A 17,596-nucleotide genomic window follows, 5' to 3' on the forward strand; every position below is an offset into this window, starting at 1 on the left:
GTGGCGCAGTCGGAAGGGGCGGAGCTTAGGCGGCGGTGGCTGAGAAGGCAGCGGGCGGCGGTGGCGGCGGCGGCTCTGGAGGCCGCAGTCCGGGTCCTGGCTTCGGCCTCAGCCCCACCATGGTGACGCTTGCTGAACTGCTGGTGCTCCTGGCCGCTCTCCTGGCCACGGTCTCGGGCTATTTCGTTAGCATCGACGCGCATGCTGAGGAGTGCTTCTTTGAGCGGGTCACCTCGGGCACCAAGATGGGCCTCATCTTCGAGGTGGCGGAGGGCGGCTTCCTGGACATCGACGTGGAGGTGCGGGCGAGATGCCCGCGGCCGAGGCTTGGTCGCGTGGCCGCTCGGGGATTGGTGGCACGTGGGGCCGGCGCGGGGCCTGCTTGGGGAGCGGGCTTAGAAGTCGCTGTCCGAGTCCTGGAGAAGCCCAGGCCGCCACCCCCCCGCCCCGCCCCGGCCACGGCGACCTCCTAACGGCCCCTTTTCCCGCGACTTGCCCGGATTCCGGGATTCCCTGGGGGCTCCTTCGGCATGCTTGGTTGCTTTGGTTTCTCTCCTTGAACGACGGGTTCCTGTTGGAACCTCTCGCCGAGCTTTGTGAATCAGGCGCCGCGTGTCAGCCCGGGCCCCATAGGCGCTTCTCAGTCGCTGTTAGCTTGTGGGGGGTCTCGATCCAATTAGCACCTGCTTTCCTTCGTGTTACGGATTAATGCTGGAACATGGCACGGAAACTTTTCCAAAAAATAGATTTAAATCGATTGAGGATTAAAAAGCTATTGAATACTAGGCATACTGTCGCGTCGTGTTTATTTTTCATAGAAACAACCTTAAGGTTCTACTCTTAGACAAATATCCAGCTACCTCGTTTAGTCTCCTCTGCCTAAGAGAGACGAGGAGTTGGATCCTGCGTTTTAGGAGTAAGCAGTGCAGTGAAGTATCAGGAGAAAACAGGAAATTAAGAAACCAGCAGTCCCTAAATCTGCACCCATGTTTTGTAAACCAAAAGAATGAAGTGTCGCTAATTTTTATTTTAATTCATCTGCTGGCATGACTAATTGAGTCTAAAAAGTTTCTATTTGACAGTGTACTCAGTAGGGCTGGGCAGAAGTTACACAATACAAGTGAAATCCAAAAATAAGGGGATAACGGAAAGGAGAAACTCTTAGACTTAGCTGGGAATTTAGCGATCAACTATTCCAGTCTCGAAGTTATGCGAGTGACATGGACTTTGAAAGAGCGACTGGCTTGACCACAGCCTAACAACTGATTTGTAGCAGACTGGGATGAGAGTTTGGGTCTTCTCATTTCCAGGCTAGTCCTTTCCCCTAAGCCTTCAGGCATCTCAGATAAAGCAGAATTCCTTCACTGTTCGGCAGTAATCTGGAAAACCTTGAAATTTGATAAAAATTCATTTTGTTTATATTTTAAAAAAACAAACGTTTATTATCTCGTGGTTTCTGTGGCCAGGAATTACGGAGAGGCTTAGCTGGGTGGTTCTGGCTTGGAATATCTCGTGAGGTTGCAATCAAGACGTCAACCAGGGATGCAGGAATTCTTCATTTTAAAGAGATTTCTTTTTTCTTGAGTTTTACTGTCAGTCACAGTTGCATGTTTGTTGGTGATGCAGAAATTCTTCATTTTAAAGATATTTGTTTTATCTTGAGTTTTGCTGTCAGTCACGGTTGCATGTTTGTTGCTGATATTAGGCCAGTTAGAGACCACATTTCAGGTGAGCTTTCTGTCTGAGGGGTTTAGTAGGGATAAATAAGACATAAATGTCAGAACTGAAAGGTGTTTTAGAGAGCCATTAAGGCAACCCTTGTTTTATAAAGTGGGAGAATTGCAGACCAAATGGTTATTATCACTTACCGAAGTGGAGCTAAGTGAAAGTTACATATTCTTGGTGAATTTCTTTTCTTTTTTTTTTGGACAAAGTCTCGCTCTGTTGCTTATGTTGGAGTGCAATGGCGCGATCTCGACTCACTGCAAACTCTGTCTCCCGGGTTCAAGCGATTCTCCTGCCTCAGCCTCCTGAGTAGTTGGGAATACAGGTGGGCGCCACCACGCCCAACTAATTCTGTATTTTTAGTAGAGACGGAGTTTTACCATGTTGGCCAGGCTGGTCTTGAACTCCTGACCTCAAGTGATCCGCGCGCCTCAGCCTCCCAAAGTACTGGGATTACAGGCGTGAGCCACCATGCCCAACCATATTCTTGGTGAATTTCTTACTGCCATTAGACATTACTTATAAAGTCTATGACTAAATCTTTTGTGACATTTTATGCATTTCTCTCTTGCCTCCAGATTACAGGACCAGATAACAAAGGAATTTACAAAGGAGACAGAGAATCCAGTGGGAAATACACATTTGCTGCTCACATGGATGGAACATACAAATTTTGTTTTAGTAACCGGATGTCCACCATGACTCCAAAAATAGTAATGTTCACCATTGATATTGGGGAGGCTCCAAAAGGACAAGACATGGAAACAGAAGGTGAGATGAACATTCGGAATATTGATATCACGTTCCAAGAGCTAATTTTAGTTCTATACATTTTTACCCATCTGAGTGGCATTTTTAAAAATTTCTTAACCAAAAACTTTTTGTGAAATATGCTTTTTATTTTTTGCAAGTCTCCTAATTAATAAAAAAGTTTCTTGAGGCTAGTGTTTGTTTTTTTGTTCTTCATTTTTCTTTTATTTATTTTTTTTGAGATGGAGTCTTGCTCTTTTGCCCAGGCTGGAGTGCAATGGCTTGATCTTGGCTCACTGCAACCTCTGCCTCCTGGATTCAAGTGATTCTCCTGCCTCAGCTTCCCAAGTAGCGTCAGATGTACAGCACCATGCCTGGCTAATTTTTGTATTTTTAGTAGAGACGGGGTTTCACCATGTTGGCCAGGCTGGTCTCAAACTCCTGACTTAAGGTGATCCACCCGCCTCGGCCTCCTGAAGTGCTGGGATTTTTTTGTTCTTTACATTTGTTCTAACAGGTTTTCTTAGTCATTTTGTGCTCTTGTGAGCATGTAGATTCCTTGTGTCTTGGGTTATTTTTTCTGTTTATTTGCTAATCCTGGCATATACTTTATTTGCTCATTTGTATACATGACTAGTTTAGCTAAACTTTTTGTTGGTTCTTTTTGTGTTAAGATATCTTAACTTTTCTTTAGGTGGTGGAGATACCTGGGACGGTATGTGGATTGCTTTTTGACAGCATCCGTGTTTGCTAATGTCTAATTTCTGCTTTCTTTTTTCTAACCTCAGTTTGTTGGCATGAGAGTGTTTTTTCTCTTAAAAAACCCCTACAACTAATTGGATTGATTATTTTTTTGGTGGTTTTTTCTTTGGTTGACAGGAAGTATAGGTTAGGTTATTTTAAACTAATAGCACTGAAAACACTGTTGACATTTTAGTAGTAACATCTTTGTTCTTTAAGAAGAGTGCTAAAGAGTGGAAATTCAATGATAAGGGGACAATAGTCCCAATTAAACATAGCTCATAGCAAATGGTGCCTTTGACTTTGTAGAAAGTGTTTTGTAGACTTCCTAACCTGAAGCTTGGTTAGATATGAAATGCAGTTCTAGGAGCCATATGTTGATACAAAGACAAAAGTTCTTTTAGCCGTATGTTGCAGTTAGATTGTTCATTGCCCAGGTTACCAGTAATAAACCCTGATTGGTTCTTGGTGGTTTTGGATAAATTGCTTTCTGGGAGCCAGTACATTTGGTGGTGGGTTTTTTTTTCCCCACAGTGCATGCCAGAGTTTTTGAAGCTAGTCGTCATTGTTTCACACATTTCATAGTATCCTATTAGCATGGTAACACTTGTCCCAGATATTCAGTATTAGTAGAGTGCTAACATCATCAAGAAGCTGAGTTGTTTGGTTAGATTTTGAAATCTATAGAGTTTAGAGAGTCCTGCTACTTAGTAATTCCTGTGCTCATTTTTCACGGCCACTTACAGAGTAGGACTTGACTAATTTTCAGGGAGAATGAGGAGTTCTGAAAGGCTTTTTTGGTTTATTTTCTGGAGATTGATCCTACTTAGTTTGAAAATGTTGGTTGATGAATGTGAATATTGAACTTCTTAGATGATTTTTTAACATATATCCAAAATTCTTGCTTTTGCTTGTTAATGTCAATGAATGGCAGCTGTCAAATCAAGCCTTCCTCCAAAGCAGTGGTTCTCAAGTGAGGATGATCTTTTTGCCCCAGGGGATATTTGGCAATCTCTGGAGGCATTTTTTATTGGAAGACGGGGGTAGGTGCTATAGGCATCTAGTGCTGGAGGCCATGGAGGCTGCTAAATACCCTACAGTGCATCAGACAGCGTCCCACAATGTGGAACAGCATTTGGTCCAAATGGCGACAATGCCACTGCTGAGGAACCCTGCTCTATCGGTTTTATGTGGTGCATGGGGCTTCCAAAGGGAAATTTCGAGTGAGCGACCGTTTGACATTCCAATTCAACCACCTTCAATGGTAGAGGCCCTTGGTTTCTCCTAAGAAACTTGGGATTGTCTTTGAGAATCTGGAATCCCAGAAGAGACCCAGTCTTGGGCAGGGATGAAGAGATCCCCCTTTCCCCTGGAATGTTTCCTGGTGCTGTTTCTCTCCTGCCTATCTGTTCATTCTCATAACGTGGCACTACCTAAAAGCATATGCTTACTCTTCAGAACAGCACCTTGTGTGTATTTTTGGTTCAAGAGGATACCTGGTTGAAAACTTGTGCCACTAAGGACTTGTCTCTCTACTTACATTGCCTGCTGTTCCCCACTATAGTGAAATCATTACTTTGTCAAAGAAGAATGTTTGAGTTGGTGTGGATTTTCCTAAGAGCATTTTGATGTTTTTCTCTGCTCAGCTTCGTAGAGATTAAAAGTCTGTTTTGGTGCTGCTCCTTAATTAATATTAGAGTTACATGACTCTTAGATTTTGTTATTTGTAGGATTATATTTTTTAAATACATGTATTTATTTGTGCTCTTAGTCCCCCTCCTCAGTGTTTTACTACTTTTCCATAGTTAATAGTATAGTGAACTTTACGAAACAACATTTCATTAAAAGAAATTTTTTGGGGTTGTTTTCCTTTCCTTAGTAACCATTATATAGTATGTTTCCTACCCTGAAAGAGGTTTCTCTACTGGCAAGGGACTTTTAAAAATGCTTTGAGAATTAAATTGACATGATTCATATCAGTGGTCCAAATTGATGTTTGAATCATTTCAAAAGTAGCTTCTTTTGCAGGCCTTCTCTGAGGATTTTAAAAAGTTATTTTATAAGTATTTTTCAAAAAGAGATTGCCCCAGCCTAGGCAACATAGTGAGACCCTATCTCTAAAAAATAAAAATAAAATGGTAGTCAGGTGTAGTGATGCACCCCTGTAGTCCCAGCTACTCAGGAGGCTGAGGCAGGGGATTGCTTGAGCCCAGGAATTTGAGGTTACAGTGAGCTATAATTGCACCACTGTACTTGAGCCTGGGTGATAGAGTGAGATCCTGTCTTGAAAAAAAAAAGATGGCTGGACGCAGTGGCTCATGCCTGTAATTCCACTATTTTGGGAGGCTGAGGCAGGTGGATCACCTGAGGTCAGGAGTTCAAGACCAGCCTGACCAACATGGTGAAACCCCGTCTCTACTAAAACTACAAAAATCAGCTGGGTGTGGCAGCGTGCGCCTGTAGTCTGTTATTCTGGAGGCTGAGGCAGGAGAATCGCTTCAGCTCGGGAGGTGGAGGTTGCAGTGAGCTGAGGTTGAGTGCCAGTGCACTTCAGCTTGGGCAACAGAACGAGACTCTGTCTCAAAAAAAAAAAAAAAAGACATTGACAAATGTGTGTTGTTTTCAAATTATTCTGTAGCTCACCAGAACAAGCTAGAAGAAATGATCAATGAGCTAGCAGTGGCGATGACAGCTGTAAAGCACGAACAGGAATACATGGAAGTCCGGGAGAGGATACACAGAGCCAGTAAGTGAATGCCGTCACTTTGCAGCAGCGTCTGATGGTGAAGATTGTTTTACTCAACAGCTTGCTTGTATTTTCCTCATTTGGAAACTTCGCAAATTTTGTGTGAAAGCATTGGCTTTAAAAGTGTACCTACACGAGATATTTTTTGAGCATACACGTGTATGGAGCTTTGTAGTTTATTATTGGGACATTCATTCTAAACCAGAAAATGCTATTAAGATTTAGTGCAAGTTTTTAAGAGTTTGGTTTTCTGGCCGGGCGTGGTGGCTTACACCTGTAATCTCAGCACTTTGGGAGGCTGAGGCAGGTGGATCACCTGAGCTTGGGAGTTCGAGATCAGCCTGGCCAACATGGTAAAACCCCGTCTCTACAAAAAATAAAAAAATTAGCTGGCTGTGGTGGCGTGTACCTATAGTCCCAGCTACTTGGGAGGCTGAGGCATGAGAATCACTTGAACCCAGGAGGCAGACGTTGCAGTGAGCTGAGATTGGGCCACTGCACTCCAGCCTGGGCAACAGAGCTAGACTCTGTCTCAGGAAAAAAAAAAAAAAAAAGTTTGGGTTTTTAAAAATGTATGGTGAGCTAAGGAATAACGCTAATCGTTTTCTCAGAAGGGAAAAGTGTTGTAAAATGGGTATTGCATTGGTTTTTAATCACATACCTGAAACTTACATGCCAGTGGGATTAATATTAGATGCTGAGATTTAATCTTTTTACTACAATGGAGGGCTTACTATAGTTAGAATAGAAAACACCAAAACATGAGTACAGGCAAGTCACCAGGTGAAGATCAACTTGGGTCCTCAAGTTTGTAAGTTGGGAACTTGGAATGTATTTTTCTGTGGAAACAGTGATGATTGAAATCTTGTGTTAGGTTGCAAAAGTCTGTTTAGAACTGGATAGAGCATTAAACATTAGGCTTTTGCATTTAAAATTAAGAGGTACTATATTGACAGACAGACCAATTCCATTGATTAGGTTCAGAGCCACACCATTGTTCGGTGTTTTCATCCTTCAGGTAGTTCTTGGGGAGATGATAAAAGAGCAAAGTGGCCAGGGGCATGGCTCACGCCTGTAATCCCAGCACTTTGGGAGGCTGACGTGGGTGGATCACAAGGTCCAGAGATTGAGACCATCCTGGCCAACATGGTGAAATCCCGTCTCTACTAAAACTACAAAAATTAGCTGGGCGTGGTGGCACGCATCTGTAGTCCCAGCTACTCAGGAGGCTGAGGCGGGGGATTGCTTGGGAGCAAGCTCTTGTCTTAAGGGCAGTGATTCTATGTCAGGAATCTTTGTTCTGAGACTGGGGTAGGGAGTGAAGAGTGACTCAAAGAGATAAGCACAGCTTGAATTTCTTCCAGATGTGGTTTCTGTTTTTCCCACCCTTAAATCTGTTCTTGCTACTTATGGAAACAAATCTTCAGGATCTAGAGCACAGACATCAGGTTGTGTTGGCAGGAAGGTGTGTAAATGTAATAGCCTGGAGAACTCCCCTCATCCCCACTTGTTTTAGGACTGGAGTGGGGCATGTTATGGACCAAGGCTTGTCTACAAACACTCGAACCTCTTGCCTCACAATTTTTTCTCCTTGCCTCCACTCTTAATCTCACCAGCTGGAATCTTCACTTTTTCCCTCTTACCTTGTTGGGACCCATGTGTTGGTTACCTTGTTCCCAGATGGGGACCAGCCCAGTCTGGAGTTGGAAGGGCACTGAACTAAGTCAGAGGGCAAGTTCCTCTACTTTGCAAGTTTAACTGGTTCAGACCAGATGGCTTTCGAGTTATAGAAGTTCTTGGGAACACAGTGGCCAGAGGAAGCACATGTCTTCCAGTCTTTAGGGGGTCCAACCTTGTTCTCTCACCCGTGATTTGAGTGGAGATACTCCTGTGTTTGTTTCACAAATAGTGAGCTATGTGTTCTTATTTAGAAGTGTTAGGCCGGGCGCGGTGGCTGAAGCCTGTAATCCCAGCACTTTGGGAGGCCGAGACGGGTGGATCACGAGGTTAGGAGATTGAAACTATCCTGGCGAACATGGTGAAACCCCGTCTCTACTAAAAAATACAAAAAAAAAACTAGCCGGGCGAGGTGGTGGGCGCCTGTAGTCCCAGCTGCTCGGGAGGCTGAGGCAGGAGAATGGCGTAAACCCGGGAGGCGGAGCTTGCAGTGAGCTGAGATCTGGCCACTGCACTCCAGCCTGGGCGACAGAGCGAGACTCCGTCTCAAAAAAAAATAAATAAATAAAAAGTGTTAGCAGTTTCTAGAATTGAATTTATAGGTATTCAGTTTAAATTTACAAAGCAAATGGTTCCCATAATGTTTTGTTTTTGTGAGTCTTCCTATAGGACCTACTCCTCAGCAGTGAACATAATGAGACAGTGTTGTAATAATAACGTGTTGCTTCTAGATCAGGCTAATATATGAGTGGCATGAGGACAGTGTCCCAGGTCACTGCATTCTGATGTTATTGTGCTTCAGTGTGTTCAGTGTGTTCTATTTAAACTTAAAGGTGCATTTTTCTTTGGGAGGTCGAGGCGGGAGGATCACCTGAGGTCAGGAGTTTGAGACCAGCCTGGGCAACATGGTGAAACCCCGTCTCTACTAAAAATACAAAAATTAGGCCGGGCGCAGTGGCTCACGCCTGTAATCCCAGCACTTTGGGGGGCCGAGGCAGGCGAATCACGGGGTCAGTAGTTCGAGACCAGCCTGGCCAAGAGACCAGCCTGGCCAATATGGTAAAACCCCATCTCTACTAAAAATACAAAAATTAGCTGGGCACATGTAATCCCAGCTGCTTGGGAGGCTGAGACAGGAGAATCACTTGAACCCAGAAGTTGCTTAGGCTGGTCTTGAACTCGTGGGCTTGAGTGATCCACCCGCCTCTGCCTTTCAAAGTGTTGGGATTACAGGCATGAGCCACTGTGCCTGGCCTATTTTCTTTTTATCAGACTCTGTTTTTTTTCCTGTTTTTTGTTTTTTTTTTTAAGATGGAGTCTTGCTCTGTCGCCCAGGCTGGAGTGCAGTGGTGCGATCTCGGCTCACTGCAATCTCCGCCTCCTGAGTTCAAGCAATTCTCCTGCCTCAGCCTCCTGAGTAGCTGGGACTACAGATGCACACCACCACCATATTTTGACGTTGTAAATAATTGCATTTTGGATAACTGTGATTTTGAAATAATTCCTTAATTGTTTTAGAAGTCAGTTTTCTGATTCAGCAAAATGGATACTAATATAGGACGTTTCAATGGTGAGGGAGAAAGATGGTTGGGTTGGGTTTTAACCCTAGAATTATGACCTTGGGCAAGTCACCTTTTCTTCTCTGCTCCCTGTATACAAGCAGAATGGACTTGGCTGTACCCAGTAAATCTTTAAGCTCAGCTTATTTTTGTATTTTCAGTAGAGACAGGGTTTCACCACGTTGGCCGGGATGGTTTCGATCTCTTCACCTTGTGATCCACCTGCCTCGGCCTCCCAAAGTGCTGGGATTACAGACGTGAGCCACTGCACCCAGCCCTATTTCCTTTTTAGAGACACAGTGTCTTACTCTGTTGCCCAGCCTGTAGTGCTGTGGTGACAAGATAGCTCACTGCATCCTCAACCTCCTGGGCTCAGGTGATCCTCCCGCCTCAGCCTCCCAAGTAGCTAGAAGTACCTCGGCCTACCAAGTAGCTGGAAGTCCAGGTGTGTGCCACTACACCTAGCTATTTTTTTTTTTTTTGGTATTGTAGAGACTGGGTTTCTCCGTATTGCCCAGGGTTGGCCTCTGACTCCTGAGCTGAAGCAATCCTCTTGGCCTCCCAAAGTGTTGGGATTGTAGTTTAATTGTTTTTAATGTTGGCCATTTGCAGAAAGATAAAATACTACATAGAAATTTTTTTTGAGATGGAGTCTCGCTCTGTTGCCCAGGCTGGAGTGCAGTGGCACAGTCTTGGCTCACTGTAAGCTCCGCCTCCCAGGTTCATGCCATTCTCCTGCCTCAGCCTCCCAAGCTCTGCCTCCCAGGTTCATGCCATTCTCCTGCCTCAGCCTCCCAAGTAGGTGGGACTACAGGTGCCCGCCACCACGTCTATTTTTAGTAGAGACGGGGTTTCACAGTGTTATCCAGGATGGTCTCAATCTCCTGACCTCATGATCTGCCCACCTCAACCTCCCAAAGTGCTGGGATTACAGGTATGAGCCACTGTGCCTGGCCTACATAGTAATTTTTAAAAGCTAAGGCTATAGCATTTGACTGGAGAGTTGGACACAATGGCTTGCGCCTGTAGTCTTAGCTGCTTCAGAGGCTGAGGCAGGAGGATTGCTTGAGATCAGGAGCTTGAGAACAACCTGGGCAACACGAGACCCTGTTTTTTTTAAAAATAAAATGAATTGGCCAGGCATGGTGGCTCATGCCTATAATCCCAGCATTTTGGGAGGCTGAGGTGGGCAGATCACCTGAGTTTGGGAGTTCGAGACCAGCCTGACTAACATGGAGAAACCACATCATTACTAAAATACAAAATTAGCCGGGTGTGGTGGTGCATGCTTGTAATCCCAGCTACTCGGGAGGCTGAGGCAGGAGAATCGCTTGAACCCAGGAGGTGGAGGTTGCAGTGAGCTGAGATCGCATCATTGCACTCCAGTCTAGGCAACAAGAGTGAAACTCTGTGTCAAAACATAAAACATAAAAAAAAAAAAATAAAATAAAATAAAATACATTTAAAAATAAAAGGAATTTGGCCAGGCGTGGTGGCTTATGCCTATAATCCCAGCACTTTGGGAGGCCGAGGCAGGCGGATCACCAGAGGTTAAGAGTTCAAAACCAACCTGGCCAACATGGTGAAGCCCTATCTCTACTAAAAATACAAAAACTAGCTGGGCGTGGTGTTGAGCACCTGTAATCCCAGCTACTCAGGAGGCTGAGACAGCAGAATCACTTGAACCCAGGAGGCGGAGGTTGCAGTGAGCTGAGATCACGCCACTGCCCTCCAGCCTGGGCGACAGTGAGACTCTGACTCAAAATAAATAAATAAATAAAAATAATTTGATCAGAAACTTGAATGTAACAAATTGAGTATAATAAATAAACATAGAGTAGATGTCTATTTTACTTTAAGGATCAAATCCTTAGTTTGAGAGCAGGACAGATGAGAATAGTTTGTCTTGTATTTGATGGTCTGGTAGTAACTGTCAGTATTGATCCATATAACTGAGTAACCTCTTCCATTGAGAACAATTGCCAAGTACACAGGTGCTGAACAAATATTTGTCACATATTTGGGGAAAAAGACACTCAGACTGCCATATTTTGATGTTGTAAATAATTGCATTTTGGATAACGGTGATTTTGAAATAATTTCTTAATTTTTTTAGAAGTCAGTTTTCTGATTCAGCAAAATGGATACTAATATAGGACGTTTCAGTGGTGAGGGAGAAAGATGGTTGGATTGGGTTTTAACCCTAGAATTATGACCTTGGGCAAGTCACCTTTTCTTCTCGGCTCCCTGTATACAAGCAGAATGGACTTGGCTGTACCCAGTGAATCTTTAAGGTTTCTTTTAAAAATCTTTGCTTCTACTTTGGGAGGCTGAGGCAGGAGGATCAGTTGAGGCCGGGAGTTCAAGACCAACTTGGGCAACATAGCAAGACCCTTTCTCTACAAAAACAGAAAAAATTAGTCGGATGGACTGGTGCATACCTGTACTTCCAGCTACTCAGGAGGCTGAGGTGGCAGGATTGTTTGAGTCCAGTTCAAGGTTGCAGTAACTATGATTGTGTCATGGCATTCCAGCCTGGACAACAGAGCAAACAAAAAAATATTTGCTTCTGAGTATGTTGAGTTGCTCAGAGACAAAAGTATTTACAGTATAGGTGACCCATAGGTTACAATGACTTTGCTTAGAAATTTTCATCTTTATGATGGTGCAAAAGAAGAAATTCTGATGTGCATTCAGAAGAAACTGAGCATCAAGTACCCATGCAACCATTCTGTTTTTTACTTTCGGTGCAGTGTTCACTAACTTGATAAATAAAATATAAAATAATAATAAAATGCAGTTTAACTTATATGAGATATACAACACTTTATTATAAAATAATCTTTGTGTTGTTAAATGTTTTTGCTCAACTGTAGGCTAATGTAAGTGTTCTGATCATGTTTTAGGTAGGCTAGGCTAAGCTATGATGTTTGCTAGGTTAGGTGTATTAAATATATTTTTGACTTAGGTATTTTCAACGTAAGCTGGGTTTATTGGGATGTAACTTCATCTTAATTTGAGGAACATCTATTCTATGAATGGTGTACACAATATTACTTTCACAGAGAGTGAAGACTAGAATATGATGCCTATGTTTTTTGGGGGAGAATTGTTAAATTTTGTTTGTTTGTTTTGTCCTCAACAGTCAACGACAACACAAACAGCAGAGTGGTCCTTTGGTCCTTCTTTGAAGCTCTTGTTCTAGTTGCCATGACATTGGGACAGATCTACTACCTGAAGAGATTTTTTGAAGTCCGGAGGGTTGTTTAAAAAGCCTCTTCCTGATGATCCCAACTCAGAATTCACTGTTTACCAAACACCTTGGTCATAATAATGTCATTAGTTTCTCCATTTTTATTTTCTGAACTGTACATTCACAATTTATGTTTCTTTGTGATGAATAGATATTGGGGGAAAAACACCTTTTTAGGAAAATTATAGTGCAAATTTGACAGTTGATTGGCATAATTTCTTGTTTGAATGCTGCCTCCATTATATAGGTCCTTCCAGGAACTCAAACACTGTAAGTGAAATATGGGAGTATAGTTATTACTTCTTTTACTTGTGTTTTCATAATATAATGCAGTTTGTTCAGGAAATCAGCACAAAGCCTCATAGTACTTTACTAAAATGACTGCATTCTTTGGATTCCCTCAGTCTGTGGTTCAAGTCACTACAGATTCATTTTGTTGAGTCTTTATGAGAAACAACAGTATGAATCTTGACGGTTTCTGCCCATCCTAATGGCAGAGCTCTCTGACTTGGGCGTATGCCGCCAGGCTGGGTACTTTCATACTTTGTTTTCTTCTTTTGCTTTAAAAGTACGACTCAGCATACATTTTCCCGCACACATTTTTACATTGTACCTTAGGACTTAATCATCTCCACTTAAATTGATGACACAAGCAGCTAATAACCATTTTTGGGTTTCTGTCTAACCTTCTAATTGTCTGTTAAAGCCAATTCTCTGAGTGTCCCAGTGAGTGGTGGCTCTTTTTCTTTCCACACTGGCACATTCACTTCCCCCACTCTTGGCATGTAGGAAATAAACATTTACATAATTGGAAAAATCCAGATTTCTGATGCCAAAGGGTTAAAGCCTCTTGGATTTCATTGCAGTGATATACAGCCACTATTTTATTTTTGATCAGTGGCCTTTGGGCCACTGTTTAGGGCACTGAACATCAGTGTCAGCATTAGGGTTTGGGTTTTTGTTTTTCTTGGGTCTTTCTTTTTTGGCACATGTGAATCTTGTTTTGTGTAAAATGAAATGACTTTCTCTTGTTCTCTGATGATGGGTTTAAAATTAAAAGAGCATCTGGTTTCGGTATGGGGATGATCCAGGATTATGTTGTGACTGATATATATTAGTTACTTGTACTTTTTTTTTTTTTTTTGATCTTTGTAAGGGGAAGACTACAAGTAACGAGTTTTATATAATTAATTTAAATTTGTTACAGGTTTTCATGTTCAGGATAAGCAGTTTTTCCACCTTGGGTGAGAACACTTGCAACAGTTTATTAATGAGGTGACTTTCACCTTAGGACAACTGTTGCATACCAGTTTTTTTTTTGTGTGTGAAACACTTCAAAATTGACTTAAAATATGTAAATTTAAAATTGGTTGTATCTAATATGCCCCAGGTTCAGTAAATAAACAATTCTTTTTAAAAACAGTCAGTATTCTGTGTTTTATATATTGACAGTTAATTCACATTTTTTACACACCAACTTTCTGTTCTTATTTGACATGAGACATGTCCATGTTTTCTGAGTATTTATGCCTATTATGTCTGTTACTTTTTAATTCTATAAGCTTGAGGATAGTGAACGGTACCAAGTTTTCGTTCCTGCACAGGTTTTCCAGTGAGGCTTCTCTGATGGATCAGTGCTAAAATCTCAAGTATTTTTCTATTTGGGAAAAAAGAAAGGGTTGAATTATTTTCACTCGCCCACGTGGTTTATGAATGTGGGAAATAGCTTTAAAGACAGATTAAATGATGTGCCCAAGGCCACAGGTAAGAGAGTGAAAGGTGGAACCAGAGACTAGATCACCACCTGTAGAAACTCCTTCCTCTGTGAAACTAACGGCCTGCTGGTAATAAAAGTAGCTACGATTTATTGAGTACTGTGTAATGTCTTGATCCAGTACTAAGCACTTTACTTGGTCTGTCTTATTCATGCTTCAAAACTGCCATTACCTTGGGTAAAATCATTTTGGAAGTGAGGAGGAAAACAGGCTTGGAATGGGTCCTAAGGTCAGAAAACTAGTAGGTAGTAGAGCACAGAAGACACACACAGATATGCAATTTCTCTGTGCCTTTGCTTTCAGAACGGTCTGTGAAATGCCCCCCTTTTCTTTTTTTGGAGACAGGATCTCACTCTATTCCCAGGTTGAAGTGCGTTAGCTTGATCTCTGCTCACTGACCTCAACCCCCAGGCTCAAGTGATCCTACCACCTCAGCTCTCCAAGTAGCTGGGACTACATCTTTTGTTTTTTAAAAGCAGGGTCTTGCTCTGTTACCTGGACTGGAGTGCAGTGGCACAAACATGGCTCACTGCAGCCTTAACCTCTCAAGTGATCCTCTCATCTGAGCCTCCCGAGTAGTTGGGACCACAGGCATGCACCACCATGCCTAGCTAATTAAAAAATTACTTTCATAGAGACAGAGTCTCCTGTACCTTGCCCAGGCTGGCCTCATTCTCCTGGGCTCAAGTGATCCTCCTGCCTCAGCCTCCCAAAGTGTTGTGATTGCAGACATGAGCCACCGTGCCTGGCCGAAGTCCCATTTTATAAAAGTTGTCGAAGAGTTTTGAGAATGTGATGATCATTTCATTGAAAATGTGGCTTTAGGCTGTTGTCTTTTACTTAATTTGAGATGACTGCAGTCTGCATGAGTTGTATTCCCATTTATTGATCCCACAAATATTTGAGTGATTGCTGTGTGCTACAGTGATAGTCCCTGGGATAAAGAAGATAGAGAAAAGACCCCATTAGTGTGGGTTTTACATTTTGGTGGCAGAGATGAACCTAGTAAGGTTGTGTGTGTGTGTGTGTGTGTGTGTGTGTGTGTGTGTGTGTGTGTGTGTGTGTGTGTATAGCAAGAAAGATAATGGTAAATGCTAAGAAGGGAAAATAAATGAGGGTAGGAGTTTCAGTGATGCGGAAAGGAAGGTAACACTGAGAAGGTGATTTCAAAAGTCCAAGTGGAATGTAAGGGAGTGTAGGGGAAAACTTACCTTTTGTCCTCAGGTTTCTCTAAAAATTCAACTGAAAAAAGGCAGATTAATAGGAGGAAAGTGATGCAAATTTATTTGGTCATGGTTTTGCACAACAAAGGAACCTTCAGAATTAAGACCCAAAGTTACAGGGAAAAATATTCATTTTTATGCTTAGGCTCAACAAAATATGCACAGCTGAGTAGAAATAGGACTGGAGAAGAAGGGCATGATCTAATGCTCACAGACTGAGTGGGGAAGCCCAGCAAGGCCTGTCTGGATTCTTTTCGGCCTCTCTGCAGCATTCCTTCCTTCTGGGTAGGGGACAGAACCCTTCCTGTAATGGGGTCTTACAACCTACAAGCAAAACAAAAGAGGTCAGAAATTTTTTTTTTTTTTTTTAGAGACAGAGTCTCTCGCTGTCGCCCCGGCTGGAGTGCAGTGGCGCCATCTTGGCTCACTGCAGCCTCCGCCTCCTGGGTTCAAGCAATTCTCCTGCCTCAGCCTCCCAAGTAACTGGGACTACAGGTGCACGCCGCCAAATCCGGCTAATTTTTTTGGTATTTTTAGTAGAGACGGGGTTTCACCGTGTTGCCCAGGCTGGTCTCGAACTTGAGCTCAGGCAATCCGCCCACCTCGGCCTCTGAAAGTGTTAGGATTACAGGTGTGAGCCACTGCGTCTGGCCTTTTTTTTTTTTTTTTTTTTTTTGAAACAGTTTCACTCTGTCGCCCAGGCTAGAATGCAGTGGTGCGATCTAGGCTCACTGCAACCTCCACCTCTCAGGTTCAGGCGATGCTCATTGCTTGGCCTCCGGAGTAGCTGCAGGCACCTGCCACACCTGGCTAATTTTTTTGTATTTTTAATAGAGACGGGATTTCACCACTTTGGCCAGGCTGGTCTTAAACTCCTGACCTTAGGTGATCCACCTGCCTCGGACTCCCAAACTGCTGGGATTACAGGCGTGAGCCACGCGCCCAGCCCAGGTAATTTCTTTTTTTCTTTTCTTTTCTTTTTTTTGAGACTGAGTCTCACTCTGTCGCCCAGGCTGGAGTGCAGTGGCGCAACCTCCACCTCCCTGGTTCAAGCGATTCTTCTGCTTCAGGCTCCCGAGTAGCTGGGACTTACAGGTATGCGCCACCACGCCCGGCTAATTTTTGTATGTTTAGTAGAGACGGGGTTTCACCATATTGGCCAGGCTGGTCTCGAACTCCTCACCTCGTGATCTGCCCGCCTTGGCCTCCCAAAGTGCTGGGATTACAGGCGTGAGCCACCATGTCCGGCCGATAATTTCTTTATGGCCAGTTTTTTCACAGAAAGGTGGAGAAAGAGAGAGTAATATTTTTAGGTTTTATGGCTGACTTTGGAGAAAAGGGGTTCCCGTTTCTATGCTCCATCATGACGGGCAAGATGGATTCTTGAGTTTCTATGGCCAGCCTCACAGAATCAGAGATCAGAGACGGGGCAGAAGGTCAGAGAGAAACTTGCTTCTGAGGCTGCCTCTGGGGTCTTCATTTTGGGGTTTCGTTTTCAGAGCCTCAACAGGAGCAAGTCATGCACATAGCTGGAGGAGATAGGCCCTCATAGAGGGCACGTAATGAGTGGTCAATAAAAGCTTGCTGAGTGAAGGTGTATGTGGACATGAATGGCCCAGGCCAACTGTGAATAGTGGAATAGGACAGTGTTCTTACTTAGGACTCTGACCCTAACTTCCGGGAAAGTAAACCAACATTCAGGATGTACCGGCCATCGGACCCCCGGCATCAGCGGGTGCCTGTTTTGCAGGGCTGCTAACCCGGGGCCCCGACACGTTTCTCTGCCCACGGCAGCCAGCCCCGCGGTCCTTCGGCCTGGACGCGGTCCTGTGCTGCCACCTGCCTCCGAGGGACAAAGAAAGTGGGAGAGCCGGGCCAGACTCCCTCCCGCCAAAACCCTTGCCCGGTGCTGAGAGGCGCCCGGAGCCCAGGGGTGCGGGGCGGGTGTAACTCCCCGAGCCTGCCCCGCCGCCTGCCTCCACCGTCCCGCGGGCGCCTTTCCTGGCTCCCGCGGCGTTGGAGCCTTCGCAGCGCTCCGGAACTCTGCTGCTCCAGCAAAGCTCCCGGCCGGCCGCCGGAGCTGCCGGAAGCGGAAGTGCTCGTTGCGGGTGCACAGGGCGCCTTCGAGCAGCGGCGACCGAGACGGC

General features: G+C 44.0%; 1 protein-coding gene and 1 long non-coding RNA gene across 3 annotated transcripts; both read left to right on the top strand.

Moving 5' to 3' along the window:
• The first annotated feature begins 20 nt into the window (after positions 1 to 20).
• Positions 21 to 13,873, top strand: TMED2 (transmembrane p24 trafficking protein 2). 2 transcript variants are annotated; one of them, XM_015109625.3, is made up of 5 exons: positions 21 to 299; positions 2,304 to 2,496; positions 3,170 to 3,190; positions 5,855 to 5,962; positions 12,344 to 13,873. In XM_015109625.3, the coding sequence occupies exons 1-5, from the start codon at positions 120 to 122 to the stop codon at positions 12,466 to 12,468; spliced, it is 627 nt and encodes a 208-aa protein (XP_014965111.1). In that variant the 5' UTR covers positions 21 to 119; the 3' UTR covers positions 12,469 to 13,873. The 2 variants fall into 2 exon arrangements, with proteins under 2 accessions (XP_014965111.1, XP_014965112.1); XM_015109626.3 differs by lacking the exon at positions 3,170 to 3,190.
• LOC144333185 (uncharacterized) lies at positions 9,667 to 10,967 on the top strand. The gene is made up of 2 exons (XR_013401649.1): positions 9,667 to 9,964; positions 10,521 to 10,967. It is a non-coding gene; the product is annotated as an uncharacterized LOC144333185 (long non-coding RNA).
• Positions 13,874 to 17,596: the final 3,723 nt, after the last annotated feature.

This window comes from Macaca mulatta, chromosome 11 (assembly GCF_049350105.2).
Source record: "Macaca mulatta isolate MMU2019108-1 chromosome 11, T2T-MMU8v2.0, whole genome shotgun sequence".
In the NCBI taxonomy this organism is placed as follows: domain Eukaryota; kingdom Metazoa; phylum Chordata; class Mammalia; order Primates; family Cercopithecidae; genus Macaca; species Macaca mulatta.

Bases quoted from the DNA above. Each gene is read 5' to 3' on its own strand.
- TMED2 (XM_015109625.3), top strand. From the start codon at position 120: ATGGTGACGCTTGCTGAACTGCTGGTGCTCCTGGCCGCTCTCCTGGCC. The intron at 2,497-3,169 runs GTGAGATGAACA...ACTTTTCTTTAG, and splicing joins ACAAGACATGGAAACAGAAG to GTGGTGGAGATACCTGGGAC. The intron at 3,191-5,854 runs GTATGTGGATTG...ATTATTCTGTAG, and splicing joins TGGTGGAGATACCTGGGACG to CTCACCAGAACAAGCTAGAA.